The 20,060-nt window shown below is 67.0% G+C and overlaps 1 protein-coding gene across 1 annotated transcript in view; it reads left to right on the forward strand.

Annotated features, from left to right (window-relative positions):
• Positions 1-591: 591 nt before the first annotated feature.
• LOC308236629 (maestro heat-like repeat family member 5) overlaps positions 592-20,060 on the forward strand; it is a gene marked incomplete at both ends in the record, with an annotated part of 19,865 nt that continues 396 nt past the window's right edge. Inside the window, 23 exons of the mRNA XM_080646483.1 lie at positions 592-630; positions 772-816; positions 2,627-2,782; positions 3,709-3,789; positions 4,835-4,951; positions 5,177-5,305; positions 5,851-6,000; positions 6,107-6,229; positions 8,212-8,325; positions 8,748-8,852; positions 10,170-10,305; positions 10,469-10,563; positions 11,536-11,685; positions 12,438-12,592; positions 13,713-13,857; positions 14,092-14,276; positions 15,308-15,445; positions 15,645-15,756; positions 15,924-16,067; positions 16,566-16,742; positions 17,821-17,976; positions 18,447-18,569; positions 19,908-20,010. Coding sequence (XP_080502609.1) covers positions 592-630; positions 772-816; positions 2,627-2,782; positions 3,709-3,789; positions 4,835-4,951; positions 5,177-5,305; positions 5,851-6,000; positions 6,107-6,229; positions 8,212-8,325; positions 8,748-8,852; positions 10,170-10,305; positions 10,469-10,563; positions 11,536-11,685; positions 12,438-12,592; positions 13,713-13,857; positions 14,092-14,276; positions 15,308-15,445; positions 15,645-15,756; positions 15,924-16,067; positions 16,566-16,742; positions 17,821-17,976; positions 18,447-18,569; positions 19,908-20,010 — 2,878 coding nt within the window. The remainder of the gene's footprint in view (positions 631-771; positions 817-2,626; positions 2,783-3,708; positions 3,790-4,834; positions 4,952-5,176; positions 5,306-5,850; positions 6,001-6,106; positions 6,230-8,211; positions 8,326-8,747; positions 8,853-10,169; positions 10,306-10,468; positions 10,564-11,535; positions 11,686-12,437; positions 12,593-13,712; positions 13,858-14,091; positions 14,277-15,307; positions 15,446-15,644; positions 15,757-15,923; positions 16,068-16,565; positions 16,743-17,820; positions 17,977-18,446; positions 18,570-19,907; positions 20,011-20,060) is intronic.

Raw genomic sequence — 20,060 nt, forward strand, 5'->3', positions numbered from 1 at the left:
TGAAGGGGGTTCAACCTCCAGAAAAAACTGTCTCCTCCAAACACATCCACACCCTCCCCTCCCCCCCAGCTGAAGCCAGTAGCCAGAGTGCAGGTCATGATCACTCGGGGAGGTGCCACCAAGAGTCACACACGAGCAGGGCCGCTGGTGGGCAGCAGGGCCCAGGGCGGAGCTGAGGAGAGGGGATGAGGGTGGGCAGGGCTGGCATATGGGGGTGTGACCCCTGAAGGGACAGGATGCTGGAGGGGGGAGAGGGGGCACTGGGGCAGGCCCAGTGGGCAGCTCTGGGGAGTCTTTAGGGTCTGGGGTAAGGAGTGGGAGGGGCCAAAGGGATGCCATGGCCCTGGTACAGCTAATGGTCCACGGGGGTGCTGTCCCCCAGGAGAGGAGTGGGGGCTCAGGGCCCTGAGGGGGCACCCACAGCTGCCACCTGGCCCAGCCCGCAGCGGAACCCGTGGGAGATTGCTAGACACGCAGGTCTGGCCCGTTCGCGGGATCGAGGCCCCGCCATCCCCTCCGGCGGAAGCTGGGCAGGATGGAGGGTCCCATCCGGGGGGGGGGGGGGGGAGGGCTGAGGGAGATGAGGGCCCAATGACCGTGGGAGCAAGCCTGGGGGACTTCCAGAAGAAGGTGAGGTAACCCCCCGGCCTCACAGGGCTGGCTGCCCTGCGTGGAGGCCCCGGCCTGGGCCAAGGGGGTGTGGAGGTGGGCAGCAGCTGAGGCCTCGGGTGTCAGCTCCGGTCGGGAGCTCATCCTTCCCTCCTTCCCTAGGTGAACCGGGACCCCTCGGAGCTACGGGACCGCCTGGGGGGCCTGGTAAGGTTTGGGGTGAGGGACGTAGGTGGGGGGCCTGGTGTGGTCTGGCCCGTGCTGCACAGGGGGAGTGATGCTGCCCTGATCCCTGTCCCAGGAGGCGCCGCCCTGCACGGCCGCATCAGTGATGTCTTCCACCGTCCCTGCTAAAGGGCCAGCTGCCGGCCACACGCAGGAGGAGGAGGGAGAGGAGGAGGAGAAGGAGCTGCAGGAGGAGGAGGGAGAGGAGGAGAAGGAGCTGCAGGAGGAGGAGGAGGAAGAAGAGAAGGAGGAGGCAGAGGAGGAGGAGAAGGAGCTGCAGGAGGAGGGAGAGGAGGAGGAGAAGGAGCTGCAGGAGGAAGAGGAGAAGGAGAAGGAGCTGCAGGAGGAGGAAGAGGAGAAGGAGAAGGAGCTGCAGGAGGAGGAGGAAGAGGAGAAGGAGCTGCAGGAGGAGGAGGAAGAGGAGGAGAAGGAGCTGCAGGAGGAGGAGGAAGAGGAGGAGAAGGAGCTGCAGGAGGAGGAAGAGGAGAAGGAGGAGCTGCAGGAGGAGGAAGAGGAGGAGAAGGAGAAGGAGAAGGAGCTGCAGGAGGAGGAAGAGGAGAAGGAGGAGCTGCAGGAGGAGGAAGAGGAGAAGGAGGAGCTGCAGGAGGAGGAAGAGGAGGAGAAGGAGCTGCAGGAGGAGGAAGAGGAGGAGAAGGAGCTGCAGGAGGAGGAGAAAGAGAAGGAGCTGAAGGAGGAGGAAGAGGAGGAGAAGGAGCTGCAGGAGGAGGAAGAGGAGGAGAAGGAGCTGCAGGAGGAGGAAGAGGAGGAGAAGGAGCTGCAGGAGGAGGAAGAGGAGGAGAAGGAGCTGCAGGAGGAGGAAGAGGAGGAGAAGGAGCTGCAGGAGGAGGAGGAGGAGGCGGAGGAGGAGGAGGAAGAGGTGGAGGAGGAGGAGGAGGAGCTGGATACTGGTGAGCAGGGCGGGCGGGGCCTCCTCACAGCCCTCTGGGCGGCCTGGGCGGCCCTGTTCGCTGGCTCTGAGCAGGTCCCTCCTGTGGGGCCTTGGTTTCCTGCTGTGAGGGAGGCGGGTCTGCAGTCTGCCCAGGCAGAGGTCCCCCGCCCCTCTGTGAGGAAGAGGGAGACAGAGAGAGACACCCATGATGAGAGGGAATCATGGGTCGGCTGCCTCCTGCACGCCCCACACTGGGGATCGAGCCCGCAACCTGGGCCTGTGCCCTGACCGGAATCGAACTGTGACCTCCTAGTTCGTAGGTCAATGCTCAACCCCTGAGCCACGCCGGCCGGGCCCCGGCTGGGTTGGGAGCGTTTCCGGGACATTGGATGGTGCCTAGCACCCAGCCAGGCACCTGCCCTCTGTCTGTGAGATCCCTGGCTGCTCTCACACCACTTTCCCTGCAAATGCCTCGCAGAGAAAGCAGTTTGAGCCCTGGCCGGTTTGGCTCAGTGGGTAGAAGTGTCGGCCTGCAGACCGAAGGGTCCGGGTTCGATTCCACGGGTCGTTGCAGGCTCTTTCCCGGCCCTGGTCCTGGGCGGGGCACTTGCAGGAGGCAACCAATCGATGTGTATCTCTCAAATTGATGTTTCTCTCTGTCTCTCCCTCTCCCTTCCATTCTCTGAAAATCACTGGAAAAATGTTCTCAGGTGAGGATTTAAACAAGAGAGAGAGAGAGAGAGAGAGAGAGAGAGAGAGCGCACGAGCGAGCAGTGTGGGCTGGTGTGAATGAGGGGTCAAGCTGCCCTGCCCCGGGAGCTGGGAGGTCTGGGGCTCCGGCCTGAGGGGGGAGCCCAGCCCAGGCTGAAGGGCAGGCCCGCTCCCCGCCTCTCTGCCCTGCAGAGCTCCCCCGCTGGGAGATGGGGAAGATCCTGGACGAGGCCCACAGCAGCCCGCCCTGGGGAGGAGGTGCTGGTGGACAGGATCAGGGCCATGTCGGTGATGGAGAAGAGCCTGGTGCTGGAGGCCGTGCGCCAGTGCCTGCGGGAGCAGAACCAGGTGGGCCCGCCCCAGCCTGCGGCTCCAGCCTCACAGGGCACCCGCCCCGGCAGTGCCCGAGGCTCTGACCTCCGTGTGTTTGTGTGTGTGTGTGTGTGTGTGTGTAGGGGTGTGTGTGTGTGTGAGTGTGTGTGTAGGGGTGTGTGTGTGTGAGTGTGAGTGTGTGTGTAGGGGTGTGTGTGTAGGTGTTTGTGTGTGTAGGGGTGTGTGTGTGTGTGTTTGTGTGTGTAGGGGTGTGTGTGTGTAGGGGTGTGTGTGTGTGTGTGTGTGTGTGTGTGTGTGTGTGTATGTGTGTGTATGGGCCGGCGGGGCACACAGACACCGCCATCTGTGCCCACCGGCCAAGTGTAGGCCTGGTGTCCCACGAAGCAGACACACCCTGCTCCACTCCGGGCCTGGGGGCTCTAGAGGAAAGCCGGGGAAGCCTGTACCCCCTCTCCCTGCTGGGGCCTCCCACACTCACCCCGTGTGCTGTTCCTGCCCCCCGTCCAGTGTGACAGTGGCTGAGCTCCTGGGAGGAGCGGGCGGTCCTGGCCCCTCTCCTCCACATCCCTGCGTCAGGTTCTCCAGGGTCTGGGGCTGACGGACAGGACGGAGGGGGAGAAATCACAGCAGAGCAGGTCGTGTGCATAGTCACCCATGGAGACAGGCTCTGAGCGGGGCTTTGGGGCGACCAAGGCACAGGGAGGGAGAGCTGAGCAGAAGGTGGGGACAGCCTGTGCCAAGGCGCTGAGGTCAACAGACAGCAGCGTGAAGATGCGGGCGGGTCAGGTGTCCGGGGCACCCCAGGTGAAGGGATTCAGCCCCTGTTCTGCGGGTCCCGGCGGTCCCGGGGGTGGAGCGTTAGTGAGCCAGAGCGAGGCCTGCAGGGCCCTGTCCGCCCGCCGGGCCCTGACCCCGCTGAGCTCGTGCTCCGCCCGCTGCAGGGTGTCATGAAGGAGGCGGAGGTGACCATCCAGGAGCTCCTGGCGTCCTTGAACCTGGACCTCAAGCAGCCTTTGGCGAAGGTCAGTGCCTGAGGGGCTGCCCAGCGTAGGGCCGGCGGAGGCTGCGCTGACATTACCGGGAGCTCCGTGTGCACAGAAGGTGCCAGAAAGACACGACGCGGGGCGCGTGGCCGCGGGAGGCTCTGCTCCTGCCATGGCCGCAGGACACGCAGCTCCGATGGGGCCCAGGCCCAGGCCCAGGCCGGGGGGGACGGTGGCCTCGGGGACCCAAGGTCTCCTGTCACCAGCTCAGCACAGGTGTCCCGAGCACTGTCCCCGGGCGGCGGGCCCCAGGGGTGCGGCAGTGGCTAGAGGCCAGGATGGCGGTGCCCGGCCTCACCCTCTGGCGCGGGACCCGCGAGCTGTGACGTCAGCCGTGCAGCTCGGGGAAATGGGCTCCATCCAAACGTGTGGCCCAGCGTAGAAGCTGCACGTTTTCAGGAAGAGAAAATAAAGGGGAATTCCAGGGGCTTAATCACAAGGAACAACCACAGCCTGTAATTATTGGGATCAAGAGATCTAGACGATTCCCAGGTGGGCCCCTGCGCCCGCGGGAAGCGGGGCTGGGGTGCAGAGTCCTGGCTCCGCCCCGGGGCCTGAGGGGAGCGAAGGGAAGTCTGATGTGGCCGGTGGGCTCGGTGTGGGCCGGGCCACAGGCAGCAGTGGGCGGGCCACGGGCAGCAGTGGGCGGGGCAGGGCAGCAGTGGGTGGGGCACGGGCAGCGCTGGGCGGGGCACGGGCAGCAGTGGGCGGGCCACAGGCAGCAGTGGGCGGGGCACAGGCAGCGCTGGGCGGGGCATGGGCAGCAGTGGGCGGGGCAGGGCAGCAGTGGGCGGGGCATGGGAATAGTGGGCGGGGCATGGGCAGCAGTGGGTGGGGCATAGGCAGCAGTGGGTGGGGCATGGGCAGCAGTGGGCGGGGCGCAGGCAGCGCTGGGCCAGCGGCCTGGGGTACCGGGATGGGGGTGAGGGGGTGGCGGGGAGAGGGGGCCATGGGAGCAGGTGGGGCCAGCCCTGCCCGGGGCCTGGGGTTGGGCGGAGGCCGGCAGCTGCTCCTCTCCCTCCAGAACTTCCTGTTCCACTTCTACGGGCTGATCCTGAGGGAGAGCCCCAGCGAGGACGTGGTGAGGAAGCACCTGGCCGGCCTCCTCGAGCTGTCCCACGAGTTGGCCAGCCAGCGGGCGGTGCGTTGGTGCCCCAGCCCAGCCCCGGGCCCACCCGGTCGCCCCGTCTGCTCCTGGCCTGGGGCCCTCTCTCCCTTCACACCTGGGCTGTGTCCGGGCTCCATCAGCCCGCGGGGCACCCCTGGGTGCAGGCTCCTCAGGGTGGGCGGGGCCCCCCTGTGCCTGTGCGGGGCCCCGGGAGGTGGGTGCCACTGCCCGTCTGCTCACGGCCCCTCCCGCCCTCAGGGCATTGCGCTGGCCATGGGCATCGCGGCCGCCACGCACATGGAGCTGGTGTGGGCCCTTCTGGAGCACGTGGGCCGCACCAAGTTCCTCAGGTCCCCCCACACGAACTCGGCCAGCCAGGGGGAAAGGGTGAGTGGGGGCGGGGCTGGTGGCCTGGGGGTGTCACTTACCTGCTCTGAGCCTCACGCTGCTCATTGGGAGGGGGTACGCCTTGCCCAGCCCTTTCCCTGAGGGGCTGAGTGTGGGACTCCTGCTTTCTCTGTTCTTGCTGTGGCCCTGAGGACGCGAGCCTCGTCCCTGGGGCTCCAAGCCTAGGGGCCAGGGCCTCCATCCGGGCCGGGGTCCTGTCCCATTCGGGCCGGGGTCCTGTCCCATCCGGGCCGGGGTGCTGTCCCATCCGGGCCGGGGTCCTGTCCCATCCGGGCTGGGGTCCTGTCCCATCTGGGCCGGGGTGCTGTCCATGGGGCAGGCTCTGCCCTTGAGCCGTGGATGTGGCCTGCACACCTGGGACGTGTTGAGTGGCTCCGTGCGCCAGCCAGTGACTCCCGGCACCTCCTGGGGAGGGCGGCAGCGGCCGGTCCAGCTGGAGAGCGGGGGAGCGGCCGGCGCCTGGGACCACCACGAGGGCCTGTGCACGGGCTGACGCCCCCCGCCTCACCCCCTCCCGTCCGCAGCACTCGAACCCCAACCTGCACTGGAAGTGGGTGGGCAGCACCTCCCTGCTGTGTTACGGGCAGATGGCCGTGCAGGCCCGGAGGCAGATCCTGCCCTGGGTGGACAACATCGCCTCCCGGATGGTCTACTACTACCTGAGCAGCTGCTACGTGAGCGCGGCGGGCGGGCGGGCGGGCGGGCGGGTCTGCGAGGCGCCTGCTCCCTGCGGCAGCTCTGACCCGACGCTGGCCTCCCCCCCGCCCCGTTCACGGACAGGACCACATCCTGAAGAAGAGCTTCCTGTCGGCGGCCCTCATGCTCATGAAGGCGCTCAAGCGGGAGAGCAGCGCCCAGGGCTACAAGTTCACGCAGACGGCGGAGCTGGTCCACTGCCTGCTGGTGGGCGGGGCGGGGGGTGGGGGGGGCGCTGGGGGGGGCGGTGGGGGCGGGGGCGGGAGTGGGGGCGGCGCCACTCCATGCCCTCCCTCCCTGCCTCCCAGTTCGCACTGCAGAAGGAGCCCGACTGCCTGGTCACCCTCTTCCGGCAGAAGATCATACTGGTCATCGCAGGGCTCAGGTAAGGCCCCTCGGGGTCCAGGAAGGAAGGGAGGCCAGGTCCCCGAGTGTGGGGAGAGGGTCCGCGTGTGAGGCGATGGAGGATGTGGGGAAGGGCCCATGCGGGGGCTGCGCCAAGAGCTAAGCAGTGTGGGCCAGCTGTGGCCAGGGCCACCTTCCCCAGGACAGGCTGCCTTTGCTTCTTGTCCAAGACACATTGGCAACAGTGGCACAGGCTGCCCTGCTCACACCTGGGCCCTGAGCCTGCTCACACCTGGGCCCTGAGCCTGCTCACACCTGGGCCCTGAGCCTGCTCACACCTGGGCCCTGAGCCTGCTCACACCTGGGCCCTGAGCCTGCTGACAGGCTGAGCCCTGAGCCTGCTCACACCTGGGCCCTGAGCCTGCTCACACCTGGGCCCTGAGCCTGCTCACAGGCTGAGCCCTTAGCCTGGTCACAGGCTGAGCCCTGAGCCTGCTCACACCTGGGCCCTGCCTTGCTCACACTTGGGCCCTGACCCTGGTCATACCTGGGCCCTGAGCCTGCTCACACCTGGGCCCTGAGCCTGATCACACCTGGGCCCTGAGCCTACTCACACCTGGGCCCTGCCTTGCTCACACCTGGGCCCTGCCTTGCTCACACCTAGGCCCTGACCCTGGTCAGAGGCTGAGCCCTGACCCTGGTCACACCTGGGCCCTGCCCTGCTCACACCTGGGCCCTGACCTTTTCCACAGCCTGGACCAGGGGTGGGCAAACTTTTTGACTCGAGGGCCACAATGGGTTCTTAAACTGGACCGGAGGGCCGGAACAAAAGCATGGATGGAGTGTTTGTGTGAACTAATATAAATTCAAAGTCAAGGAGCGGAGGGGAGAGCAAGAGAACCGGATAGAACAGCCGGATCCGGCCCGCGGGCCGTCGTTTGCCCACGGCTGGCCTGGACACTGGGCTCAGTCAGGGCACTGACACTGACACCAGAGCAGTCCCTTTGTTTTCTCACAAACACACACCAGTGAACCCAGGACGTGAGCGAGCTCGTTGGCCCGCCCAGCACAGATGAGCTCCAGCACCCCCCACCCCACCCCCGTCCCATCCCCAGGCCCCGCGCACACTGCACGCCCTGTGAGCCCCTCCCTGCCGGGCCTGCTGAGCCAGGCCTCCCTTCCCAGGATCCTCTGCGCTGTGTCTCTCCAGCAGCCTGCGGCCCAGCCTCACGCCCATGGTCAAGTCCACCATCCTGCAGACCTGCTTCCAGAGCCTGTACCAGCTGCCACCCATGGAGTCACTCAAGAGCTGCTCCCCGCTCCTGAAGTCAGACCCCATGGTGACTGCCCAGCCCCGGGCCAGCCCATCCCTCTGGGGTGGGTTCTGGGCGCTGGGCCCCTGGGTCAGGCCCTTGCCGCCGATGCGAGTGAGGGGGGCAGAGGACAGGAGGGGCCGGGGGCCACCGAAGGGCTGGCCACACGTCTGAGAAGCCTGTCCTCCCGGCCGGCGTGGCTCAGTGGCTGAGCGTCGACCTATGACCCAGGAGGTCACGGTTCGAATCCCGGCCGGGGCACGTGCCCGGGTTGCGGGCTCGATCCCCTGTGTGGGGCCTGCAGGAGGCAGCCGATCCATGATTCTCTCTCACCACTGCTGTTCCCCTCTCTCCCTTCCTCTCTGAAATCCATAAAAATGTAATAAAGAAAAAGGGCCGTCCTCCTCCGCCAGCTGGGCCGGGGTGGGCGTCGTCATTAGCCATCCAGGGCCCTGCAGGGAGCAGTGGCCAAGCCCTCACCCGGGACGGATCCCCGGGCGCCTGGTAAGGGATGAGTGGGTGTTGGCACAGGGCGCCGTGTGCCGGCAGGTGCTGTACGGGAAGGCCGCGCAGGCGCTCAACCTGCTGCTGCTGACCTTCGTCTCGGAGAACAAGAGCATGGACGAGGTCTGCTTCCTCCTGCAGGTGCGCGGGCGGTTGCCCAGGGTCCGCTGGGGGGCGGGGAGGCGGGGGGGGGGGCCCAGTGGGCAGGCTTGCCCTGGACCCCGACCCAAGTGCCCGGGGTGTCGCCCCGGGTAGGGAAGCCCCGGGAATGGTCTGCTGGCTCCCCACAGCCTGGAGAGGCCCTCTCCGCCCACCCACAGCTGGCACAGCCCCAAGGCCACTGAGGCAGACCCAGCGTCCCCCCCGCCGCTGCTCGTCCGTGGAGCCCGCAAGCCCAGGGCGGTCTCCGTATTCTGGAGCGGGTCACCGGCCCCAGGCCCAGCCTCACCTGTGGGAACCAGGCAGAAGGACGGGGCGGGAGGGGGGGACACGTCTGGTGGGTCGGGACCAGCGACAGCCCCTCCCATCGCCACTGCGGGCCCGGGCCTCCTCCCTCCGCCCAGCACACGGAGCCCTGGCTGAGGTCCGACCGGAGCCACGAGCGGGAACGGGCGGTGCAGACCATCTTCCTGCTTCTGAAGTGCGTGGTGGAGTACGTGAAACTCACCGTGAGTGCGGGGGGCGGGGGGCCAGGCTGGGGCGAGAAAAGGGGGGCAGGGAGCCCCACGATGCTCCGCCTCTGCCTGGGGCTCACCTCCCAGCTGCATTTACTGAGCATCCAGGCCAGGGGTGGGGAGTGTCCAGCCCGCGGCCGTATAAGGGTTGAGGTTTGATTCCCGGTCCAGGGCACGTACCTCAGTTGCAGGCCCCACCCCAGGCCCCGGTGGGAGAGCGTGCAGGAGGCACCAATCAGTGCTTCCCTCTCTCTTCCCGCCTTCCTTTCTCCCTCCCGCTTTCCCTAAAAGTCAGCGGGAAGAATGTCGTTGGGTGAGGATTTAAAAAAAAAGCGGAGACACCGGTGCGAGACACGTCTGTAGGCGCGTGTCTAACAGCAGACGTGTGTCCCGAAGGGCAGGTGAATGCCCACAGTCAGGAGGGGACGGTCCAGGTTAGAACAGGCAAAAGCCAAACGGGCATTTCACAAGCTCGCGAGAACGGCCGCGCTCACCGTGACCCGTCACGAGGCCACGCAAGTTAAAGCCACGCGGGACGCCCCCGCTGAGCGCTGGGTGCGGGGCTCCGGGGCTGAGCGTCGACCTGTGAACCAGGAGGTCACAGTTCGATTCCCGGTCAGGGCACAGGCCCGGGTTTCGGGCTCGGTCCCCAGTCTGTGGGGCGTGCGGAGGCAGCCGATCCATGATTCTCTCCTCATTGATGTTTCTCTCTCTCTCTCTCTCTCCTTTCCACTCTGAAATCAATACAAAAATATATATAAAAAAAGATCTAATGGCTGAAATTTTCAAATTGCCAAAAAAACCCCACGTAAGCCCGTTTCTCCAAGAGCACCGGCAAGCCCCGAGCGACGGAGGGCGCCCTGGAGTGGGACCAGGCCGGTGCCTTGCCCACAAGACGCTGAGCTCGGGACGGGTGGGGAGAGTCGAACAGTTGGGAGGGCCCCGGCCAGCGTGGCTCAGTGGATAGAGCGTCGGCCCACGGACGGAAGGGTCCCGGGTTCGATTCCCGTCAAGGGCACGTACCGGGGTTGCAGGCCCGATCCTCGGCTCCGGTCGGGGCACATGCAGGAGGCAGCCAGTCCTCCTGCAACCAGTCGATAGGTCTCTCTCACATCGATCTCTCTCTCTCTCCCCCCCTCTCCCTTCCACTCTCTGAAAAATCAATGGAAAACTACCCTTGGGTGAGAATTAACAAAAAAAAAAAAGAGAGAGAGAGAAGTTGGGAGGGACCGTGGCAATGATACCAAGCCGCCAGGGATGGCTCCGCTCACCGTGCCCCCCGCCCCCCCCGCCCCCCCCCCGCCCCCCCAGGAGGAGGCCCGGCCCTCGATGCTGGGCCACCAGATAGGCCTCCTGATGCTGCTGTGGCGGGACAGCGAGCAGTTCACCAAGAGCCACGCCCGCCTGTGCGTCTGCCTCCTCCTCCAGCTGCTGGTCCAGCAGAAGGGTGAGCGGGGGGTGGGGGTGGTGGGGGTGGTGGGGGTGGGGGTGGGGCCCCCCTGCAGAGGCCGGCGCCCCCACACTTTCCGGGGAGCTGTCTTGGTGGAGGGCGTTAGCGGCCTCCCGCCCGAGCTTCCCGGACCTCCTGACCCCCGAGGTGTCCCCTCCAGGGAGCATGATGGAGTTCATATATTTGGATAAAATGAAGAATTACGAAGAAAGGGTCCACAAGGAATCGGATACCAAGTTCTACCATTTGGTGCAGGTGTGGCTGTAAGGGCCGGGGGCTGGGAGGGGCCGGCGGCCGGCGGGCGGGGTGCTCCCCCGGAGCCCGGGGACTGCCCCAGCCTGGGCCCCGTGTCCGGTCCACCCCGCGCTGCCACGGAGGCCTCGCAGCGCCTGTGCAGGGAGCAGGCAGGCAGAGCGACCCGAGGCGCCTGCGGGGAAGGTCTCCGCCCCTCACAGGCCTCCCTCTCCTCGGTGGCTCCTCGCTAGGGGCGCCCCGTCTCCCTTGTCGGTCGGTCCCAGGCAAGCGGAGGGGCCGGCCTCCCCTCACCGGTGGGTCCTCTGTCCCCTGGTCCGCTGTCCCCGCTCAGCGCGGCCCTGCCCTCACGTGGGACTGGGAGTGGGGGGTTCGGGTTTGAGCCCGAGCTCGGTGCCTGACTGGCTGAGTGGCCTTGGATACGTCAGTCAGCCTGCCCGTGCCTCAGTTTCCCCACTTTCCAAGGGAGGGCCCCTGGGACAGGCTTCCCAGGGGTCCCCGGTTAAAGCCTGCTGCTGTGGGCGGCCCCCCGGACGCAAAGCCTGGGCCGGAACCCCAGGGCAGCTGAGCGAGGACAGGAGACCCAGGACAAGATGTGTTCCCGGGGGGTTTGCGGAGGTGGGGGGAGCCGGGCAGGGCCATCTTGGCCTGGCCCTGGGGCGTGCTGGGCAAGAGCGGTGCCCCCCAGCCCCCCGGGAGTTGGTCCCCCCTCGAGGCCGGGGCTTGGCTCTTGTGCCCCGTCAGTCACTGGCTGCGGGCTGAGGCTGCGGGTGGGCGGGGGCCGGGCCGGGGCTGAGCCGCTTGCTCCCATCATCCCTGGGGGCACCCCCAGCGCGGGGCGGGGTCCCTGCCAGGCCAGCACCCGGTATCCGCCCGCCTCCGGGCTAGAGCAGAGCTCCGGGCCCTGGCCCCGGGCCGTGTGCAGGAGACCCGGGCTGCCGACCGGGCAGGCGTGAGCTGCGGCCCTTGGCACAGGCCGTGGACGACTACCTGACGGTGGCTCAGCACACGCAGCTCATCCTCACGCTGCTGAGGGCGCTCTCCAACCCCAGACACACGGACAGCGACCTGGCCTCCCACCTGCTCCTCATGGTCTTCGAGGACCACAGCATCAAGCCCGAGCAGGTGGGCCGTGCCGGGGCCTCCCTGTGGGCACCGGACCGGTGGCGGGAGGCATGGGCCTCGGGGAGCAGGATGGCCGCGTGTCCAGGGCTGCCCTGTGTGTGCGGGTCCCCCCACCTCTTCCTGGAGACCCCGGGCCCTGGAGGGCGGCGGGTCCTGCTCCGGACCTTCAGCAGCAGACGTGCCCCTCCCGCGGGGCCGAGCCTCAGAGGTGCCCAGGGCCCTGGTGCCCCTCCTGTCTGGCTGGACCCCAGGGTCGCCCCCTTTCCTTGGTCTCAGTCGAGTTCAGCAGGAGAGAGAGAAACTGGCCCCACCCGGGATTTTTTTTTTTCTAAATATATTTTTATTGATTTCAGGGAGAAAGGGAGAGGGAGATGGGAACATCAATGATGAGAGAGAATCACTGACCGCCTGCCTCCTGCACGCCCCCCAACTGGGGACGGAGCCTGCAACCCGGGCCTGTGCTCTGACCGGGAATGGAACTGTGACCTCCTGGTTCATAGGTCAACGCTCAACCACTGAGCCACCCGGCCGGGCCCCACCGGGATTTTGCTGCCCTCAGCCCGGCCAGGCCCCTCGGGGTTGGTTCTCATTCTCAGCAGCTGTGCTGTCCTCATGGGCCCTGCGTGCTGCAGGGATGCATGGAGGGGGTGGGTGTCCAGACAGGCTGCACAGAGGCCCACAGGGAGGAGGTGGCCCGGCCCGGCCCACTGGAGGCGCTGCTCTGAGGCCGCTCCCGCCGCCGCCCCGCGCAGGTGGCCGAGATCCTGCAGGGGCTGTTCCAGGAGCTGCCCGCCATCTCCTTCAAGAACGTCCAGCAGATGGTACTGAAGGCGGTGACGGTGCTGGGCACCCAGCACACCCAGGAGACCGTCGAGGTGCTGCTGTCCCTGTGCCACCCCTCGGAGAGGTAGGTCCCTGCAGGCGCACCCCAGGGGAAGCCCTGGCCATTGTCTCCGGCCCGCCCTCCCGTCCACGGTCGGGGCCTGGACAGACTCCGGTCCTGGACTGACGGAAGCACACACAGCATCAGCCCAACTCCAGCCACTTCCCTCACTCCACCACCCAGGTCCCTGAAGGCGGCCGGGGCCCAGGGTGCTGGGGGTAGGCTCTGGCAGCATGGAGTGTCCCTCAGACCCAGGGAGCCCCAGGCACCAGCCTGCAGTGGGGCCAGGGGTCAGCGGGGTGACGTGAAGACTCTAACGGGCCCCCACACAGCTCCAGCCCGCTGCCCAGGCCCCGGGCACACGGTCCCAGCCACCCCTCTGCACGGGTGGACTGAGGGCCAGTGACAGCGCGGAGCCCGTTAGGAATGCTGGCCGCCCCTGCGGAGCCCGGGCGCAGCCTAACCAGACTGAGTGGGCGTGGAGCTAGGGTTTTGTTGTTTTAAATACATTTTCATTGATGTCAGAGAGGAAGGGAGAGGGAGGGAGACAGAGAAACATCCATGATGAGAATCACTGATCGGCTGCCTCCTGCTCGCCCCACCCTGGGGATGGAGCCCACACCCTGGGCATGTGCCCTGGCCAGGAATTGAACCCTGACCTCCTGGTTCATAGGTCCATGCTCAGCCCCCGAGCCCCCCCCCCCCCCCCCCCGGCCCGGCCACACTGTTAAGTTTAAGAGGTGCGGGGACCATGGGACTCTGTGGGTGTCTCAGGGAGCACCACTCTCCTGGCCACAGGGTGTTGTCACGTTGAGACCCGAGAGTACCTCCCAGGCTGCCCGGGGGCTGAGCCCCGCGGGGGGACAAGCCCACCTTCCGGGGAGGAGACAGTCTGCGTGGGGGCGCAGGGCCAGGGGGCGAGAGGGCGCGCGGCCCGTGTCAGGGCCAGGGCGTGGCCTGCACTCGGCTTCAGGCAGGGGCCCCGCCCAGCTGGTCAGCAGAATCCAGCGCCCGAGGGAGGGGCTCCCCCTGCCCGAGGGGCCTGGCCACCTTCCTGTCACATCCCGCTTCTCCGGGGGTCGTTCCCCTTGACCCCTCCGCCCAGCGTGGCGGCAGCTGGGGCCCTGGACTCCCGCCTCTGCAGGCAGGTGGCGCCCCTGTGGAAGGCCCTGGCCACCAGCAACCAGCTGGCCCGCAAGGTCGTGACCCTGCTCTACATCAAGCTGAAGCTGCGGCCGCCCCAGCTGCTGGTCCGGCTGTCAGAGCAGGCGGAGCTCGTGTCCATGCTGGTGAGCAGCCCGCCCCTGCCCCTGTGCTGCTGCTGCACCTGCCTCTGCATCCAAGGGCCCTGGGGGAGGCCAGGGTCACGGCCAAGGGTCTCACCACAGGTCGCCGAGGGCTCTCGATGCTGAGTCCCAAGGGGAGCCAGAGCCACTCTCCCGGCCCAGCCAGGTGTGGGGAGCGGGTCTTGGAGGACAGCTGGGGGGTGCCCTGCCAGGGCCCTGCTCTGTCGCCCCCTGCAGGCCCTGGGCACCATTTACGAGCTCCTCTACATCCGAGAGTACAAGGCCATCGTGCCCTGGGCCTTCGCCGGCATCCTCCTGGGCCTGCTCACGCAGCTGCACTACCTGTTCGAGCTGGGCGTGGTCGAGAGCATTCCAGAGCCCCGGGAGGACATCCTGGACATGGAGCCCCTGGGCCCCTGCAGGTGAGGGGGACTGGCCGCGGCGCCAGCCCCCTCCTGACTCCAGCCCCCTTTGCTCTGTCTCCACCCCCCCCCCGCCCCCATGTCTCCAGAGCACCTGGTGGGCACCAGGCCCGGGCTAAGTGCTGGGGACCCGGGAAGGAGGGAACTCTGGCCCCATCGGGGGCTTGCAGTCCAGGGTGGGGAGCAGGGGTTAGAGCAGGCGTCCTCAAACGACAGCCCGTGGGCCACATGCGGCCCGCCGAGGACATGGATCCGGCCCGCCGGGTGCCGCTGCCTGTCCTGCTTAGCAGCCGACGCGTCCCGGGCCCGCAGTGCGCATAGGAATTTGTTCATAGTTTTTTTTGTTTTTTTAAATATATTTTATTGATATTTTACAGAGAGGAAGGGAGAGGGATAGAGAGCTAGAAACATCGATGAGAGAGAAACATCGATCAGCTGCCTCCTGCATACCTCCCACTGGGGATGTGCCCGCAACCAAGGTACGTGCCCTTGACCGGAATCGAACCCAGGACCCTTCAGTCCGCAGGACGACGCTCTATCCACTGAGCCAAACCGGCTTCGGCTATAGTTTTTTTTTTTTAAATATAGTCCGGCCCTCCAACCGTCTGAGGGACAGTGGACTGGCCCCGTTTACAAAGTTTGAGGACCCCTGGGTTAGAGCGTCCACAGCTGTCGGGGGTGAGGAAGCTCAGAGAGTGACAGCGTGCCCAGCTGGCGTGGCTCAGTGGTTGAGCGTTGACCTATGAACCAGGAGGTCACAGTTCAATTCCCAGTCAGGGCACATGCCCGGGTTGTGGGTTTGGTCCCCCGTCAGGGGGGCGTGCAGGAGGCAGCTGATCCATGATTCCCATCGTTGATGTTTCTATCTATCTCTCCCTCTCCCTTCCTCTCTGACATCAGTAAAAAGAAATAAAAAGAAAGTGACAGCTTGCCGGGCCAGGGCAGGAGAGGGCAGGTGGGGGAAGCTGGCACCCCCTCCCGCTCCAGGTGGAGCACTGAGCCTCTCCCCCCGTCTCCCTCCCCGACCCCAGCACGTGCCTGGAGGCCCTGAAGGGTCTCTTCTGGACCACCAACTGCTGGGAGGTGTTTGCCTACCTCCAGCTGCTGAGGGGCTGGGAGCTCTTGGGGCACGTGGAGACCTACACAGACGGGGTGACCCTGCTGGCCAGGTAGGCACCATGCCTGGGAGGGGCCTGGCCCCGAATGCACCCCTGATGGGCCCCCCTCCGACACCCCACACTGGGACTCTGCACTTCAGGCTCAGCCTCCTGGGCCCTCTCCCCGGGTGAGCAGGGTGTGCGGGGAGAAGAGGGCCCCTGGCCCAGGGCGAAGCCCTCGGGGCTCCAGCGGCGCCCCTTCCTGTGGCAGGGCCATGGCCCACTATGACTGCGAGGTCAAGGCCGTCTTGGGGCAGGCGGTCATCTGCCTGAAGAGCTCAGAGGAACGAGACAACATCGTGGCCATCCTCATCATTACAGAGGTCAGGCGCCCGGGGCCCTGAGGGAGAAGGTCAGGGAGCTGGGCTTCCCTGCCTCCCTCCAGCATGGAGGCATCCTGACCGGGCCTCCTCCTCCTCACCTCTCCCCCCCCATCCCGTGCTGCGCTGAGGCCGCTTTCCCGGTGGGCTGACAGTACCGACCCGCTCAGTTTCTCAACAGTCAAGAGCTCACCCAGTACATGTCTCGGAAAACCATGATCAAGTTCCTCACCCTGGGCCTGGCCAACCCCAACGAGCTGGTGCGGGCCCTGAGCCTGACGGGGCTCAGCAGCCTCCTCATGCAGCCCAAGAAGGTGAGGGAGGCCCTCGCCCAAGCCAGGAGGGCTCTGGGCAGGAGGGGGCATTTGGACAAAAGCCTTCATGACAGGTGGGGGCGGGCAGGGAAGCCGGGCCGGCAGGAGAGGGCTGCAGTGTTTAGGGGACCCGGCTGCACTGCACGGGGCTGGGGACCCTAGAATTTCTGAGCCGGAGGGGCTCCTTCCCGGGTAGGAATCCCTCACCTGACAGCACTCCTGCCCTGGTTCATGCCCCACCCGCACGGGCAAGACTCAGCCCTCGTTGGATGGGGCGGCCTTCTGCCTCCCGCCTCGGGCCTCCCAGGACATGCCGGTGCCCCATGATGCCAGCCGAGGGTTGGGGCTGCGCCCCCCCCCCCGCCCCCCGCCGTGGACCATGGAGGCGAGGCGGCGGGTGGGCAGCCTCAGGCGGAGGGGGAGGTGCCCCAGGTGGGGTGGAGCCTTGGAAAGCATTTCGGAGGAGGGCGGGCCACCGGGCGGCTGTGTCTCCCGCAGGTGCAGCTGCTCCGGACCCGAATGTTGGAGCTAGTGGACAGCTTCCAGAAGCCCGAGCCCAACGACCTCCTGGGCCTGATGGAGATCATGGGCGACACGATGCACCGCATGGGCCCGCAGGGCATCGGCGCCTGCAGCCTCAAGCTCGCGCAGCGCCTGCGGCAGCTGTTCGAGAACGTGAGCCCACGCACGCACGCACGCACGCACATGCCTGCGCCTGCGCAGCAGCTCACCCAGCCCGCCAATCAGCAGCCAGAGCTGCCACCCAGCCCCCACCCGCCCCCGACCCGGGGATTGTGGGTAAAGTCCCCGGTGAAAAAGGTGCCGGTGGGAACCTGGCCCCGGGGGAGGAAGGTTCCACGAGGGCTTTGGGCCAGTCCACGCCATTCATTCCCAAGCCCTGTCCCCTCCTCCCCAGGAGGACGTGGACCGGGGTCAGCGAGAGGGCGGGCCAGCTGTTTGTCTTTAGGAAGAACCCCGGGGAGGCAGCGGGTGGTGGCAAGGCGGGGGCTGGGTGCGTAATGTCAGGGGTTCCGAGGGCATCAGGGAGGTCAGGGTGCAGGCTTCCCGGCGGACCTTGGGGATGGCTGGCTGGTGGGGGGGACGGGGAGTGAGAGGGGCCGGGTGAGCCCCAGGTGGGTTGGCAGGTGGGTTGGCAGGTGGGAGGCTGATGCCACACTCAGTCTTCACCAACCCAGGGACCTAGGCACTACTGTTGACCCCCCCCCCCTTTTTTAAAATATATATTTGATTTCAGAGAGGAAGAGAGAGGGAGAGATAGAAACATCAAGGATGAGAATCATGGGTTGGCTGCCTCCCGCATGCCCCCTACTGGGGATCAGCCTGCAACCCTGGGCATGTGCCCTTGACCGGAGTCGAACCTGGGACCCTTTGGTCCACAGGCCGACGCTCTAACCTCTGAGCCAAACCAGCTAGGGCTGTTGACGCCTTTATATACAAGAGGAAACTGAGTCACACACTGGGGGGGGGGGGGCTTGCCCAGGGTCACAGAGCTAGAAAGTGACACATGTGGCAAAAGGGTCTGTGCTGTAACCTCATCGTGGCCTACCGGGGACCACAGGGGGGGGGGAGAGGGGAGATGACCAGGGGCGATGTGAGGGCAAGCGCTGGCCACTCAGATGAGGGCCAGAAAGGAAGGGGAGAGACGGGGCGGTGGCCGGCAGGGCTGTGGCCAGTGCAGGCGGCTGTGTGGGGCTGCGGAAGGCCTCTCCGTCTCCGTGTCTGTCTCGGGCAGGAGCAGGAGAAGGTGCGCGGAGGGGCCATCCTCCTCTACGGGGAGGTCATCTACAGCGGCGGCCGGAAGTACCAGCAGGCGCTCAAGGGCCACGCCTTCCAGTCCCTGGTGCCGCTGCTCTTCCACCTGGCCGACACCTGCCCCCAAGTGATCATGGTGAGTGGCAGCCGGGCCTCCGGCTGGACAGCCTCCTCCGGAGGGTCCCGGGGTGGCCTGGGGCCGGGCGGGGAGGACAGCTCAGGAGGACTCGGCAGAGCATGGAGAGGCCGCGGTGAGGTGGAGAGCTGGCAGGATTCATCCGGGTGGCGGAGGAGGTTCCCTCGCTCCACCCCGTCCCCATCCAGGACCCGTGAACCTCCCCCTGCACATAGTCAGCCTCGTGACCTCCCCCTGCACATAGTCAGTCGACCTCGCAGCCTGGTGCTGGGGGCTGGGTGCACCCCTAACCCTTTCCAGGGCCCCCGGCAGGGAGAGGCCCGTGTTCACTCCCGCAGAGGTCTGTGGGTGGCCCTGTGAGGCGCCTCTGACCTGGGATACCCTGCCCAGGGGCCCTCCCGAGGGAAGCCTGGGGGGGGGGGGGGGGACGGGCAGCGCGATGGGGAGGTGACCGTCTGTGGCGCCCGCAGAAGACCAAGTTCACCTTCCTGCGCTGCGCCATCCTGCTCAACTGGGAGTTCAGGAAGCAGCTGTTCAGCAAGCTGGCGTGGGGCCGCGGCCTGAGCGCCGAGAGCGACATCTTCATGTGCATGGTGAGCGGCCGCCCCAGAGGCGCGGGCAGGGCTGTGGTGGAGCCGGCTGTGTGCCGTCGGGGTCCCCTGGGTCTCTGCTCACCCCCAGCGCCCCGGAGGGGCTCCAGGTGCCTGCTTTATGCCGGGTCCCCCTTCCGCCCCTGCCTCCCTGGGCCCGAGGGCGGACCGTCTTCCCGGCGCTGCTGTGGGCGGCCAGGGCGGAGCCAGCTCAGCCTGGGGAGCCGCCAGCGCAGCAGCAGCCGAGGCTCAGGGGGGCCCGGTCCGTCCTGCCCACGCCCGCCCTCCCGATGGCCGCTCGGCTAGTTCCGCCGAGGACTCGGTAACGAACGTGCTGTGCGTCGGTGCTTCCGTCGCAGAACGTGTCTGTGCGGGGAGAGGCGCCTGCTCTGCCGTCTTGTTTGATGCCCGTTTATTCATCTTAATTTATTAAGCGGCCCACCTGGTAAACCGACACTGCTAACGTCACACGCGCCCCCACGGAGGCAGCTCCCGGTTAACACAATGGGCTTCCCTGGGCCGGTGTTTGCGCGTCACTCCCACGCTCACGCTCACGGGACCGCCGCTGAGTGTGGCTGCGGGAGCCCCGGGGCCGCGCCTGGGCCGGGATGCGCTGTCACGGGCACCGGTGTCAGGCGTGGAGAGAGGCCGGGGCGGCCCTCCGCTCCCGCTCCATCCTCCTCCCGGCTCTTCCTTCCGCACCTCGATTCTTGCAAGTGCAGGTGGCAGACGAGCCGACTCAGGCCTGGGCGTGGGCCAAACTGGCTTATAAGCTCGAAGGCCTGCCCGGCTGCCCCTCCGCCCCGTCCCCTCCGGGTGTGGCTTCCTCCCGCCGGGGCTGGCTGTCCTGGACCCCTTCTCCCCTCTTAGAAATGGCAGCGGCAGGCCCACCCCCCTCAAGCGCAGACCCAGGAGAGTGAGCAAGGCTGGCCGTGGGCCCCCATCCCGGCGCAGACGGCCCGGGGCCCTGCACGCTGCATGTCCCGGTGGCCTCCCTGCATCCCGCGGCCCTGGCCCTGCTGCTGCAGCTGTGGGGGGATGGGAACCTGGGCGGGGGTGGGGGCGGGGGAGGAGAGGCAACTTCCTGGAGGACATTTGGGACAGTGGGGGGTGGGGAGGGGTGGCCACAGGGAAGGTCCTGGGTCCCTTGGCCCAGGCTCCCACCCCAGATGGGCCAGAAAAAGCACCGGTGCTGCTGGGCCCTCCCGCCTCCCCCTGCTGGGTCCCGGCTTCCCCCTGCAGCCTTGGCACTGCTGGGCTGTCGGGGGGACGGGGGACGGGGCGGGGGGGGGCGTCCCCCGTCTGTCTGGAGGCCGCCGCTGACCGCGCCCCGCTCCCCAGGTGGAGAGCAACTTCGGCAGCTGCCACCTGTTCCTGCTGCAGGCGTCCATCTACCTGCGCAGCCCCCACAGGAACCTGAAGCTCACGGCCATGAAGTTCATCGGTAGGTGCGGGGGCGGGGCCCGAGGGCGGGGGCGGGGGCGGGGGGGGCCC

Source organism: Plecotus auritus, assembly GCF_963455305.1.
Source record: "Plecotus auritus genome assembly, chromosome: 11".
In the NCBI taxonomy this organism is placed as follows: domain Eukaryota; kingdom Metazoa; phylum Chordata; class Mammalia; order Chiroptera; family Vespertilionidae; genus Plecotus; species Plecotus auritus.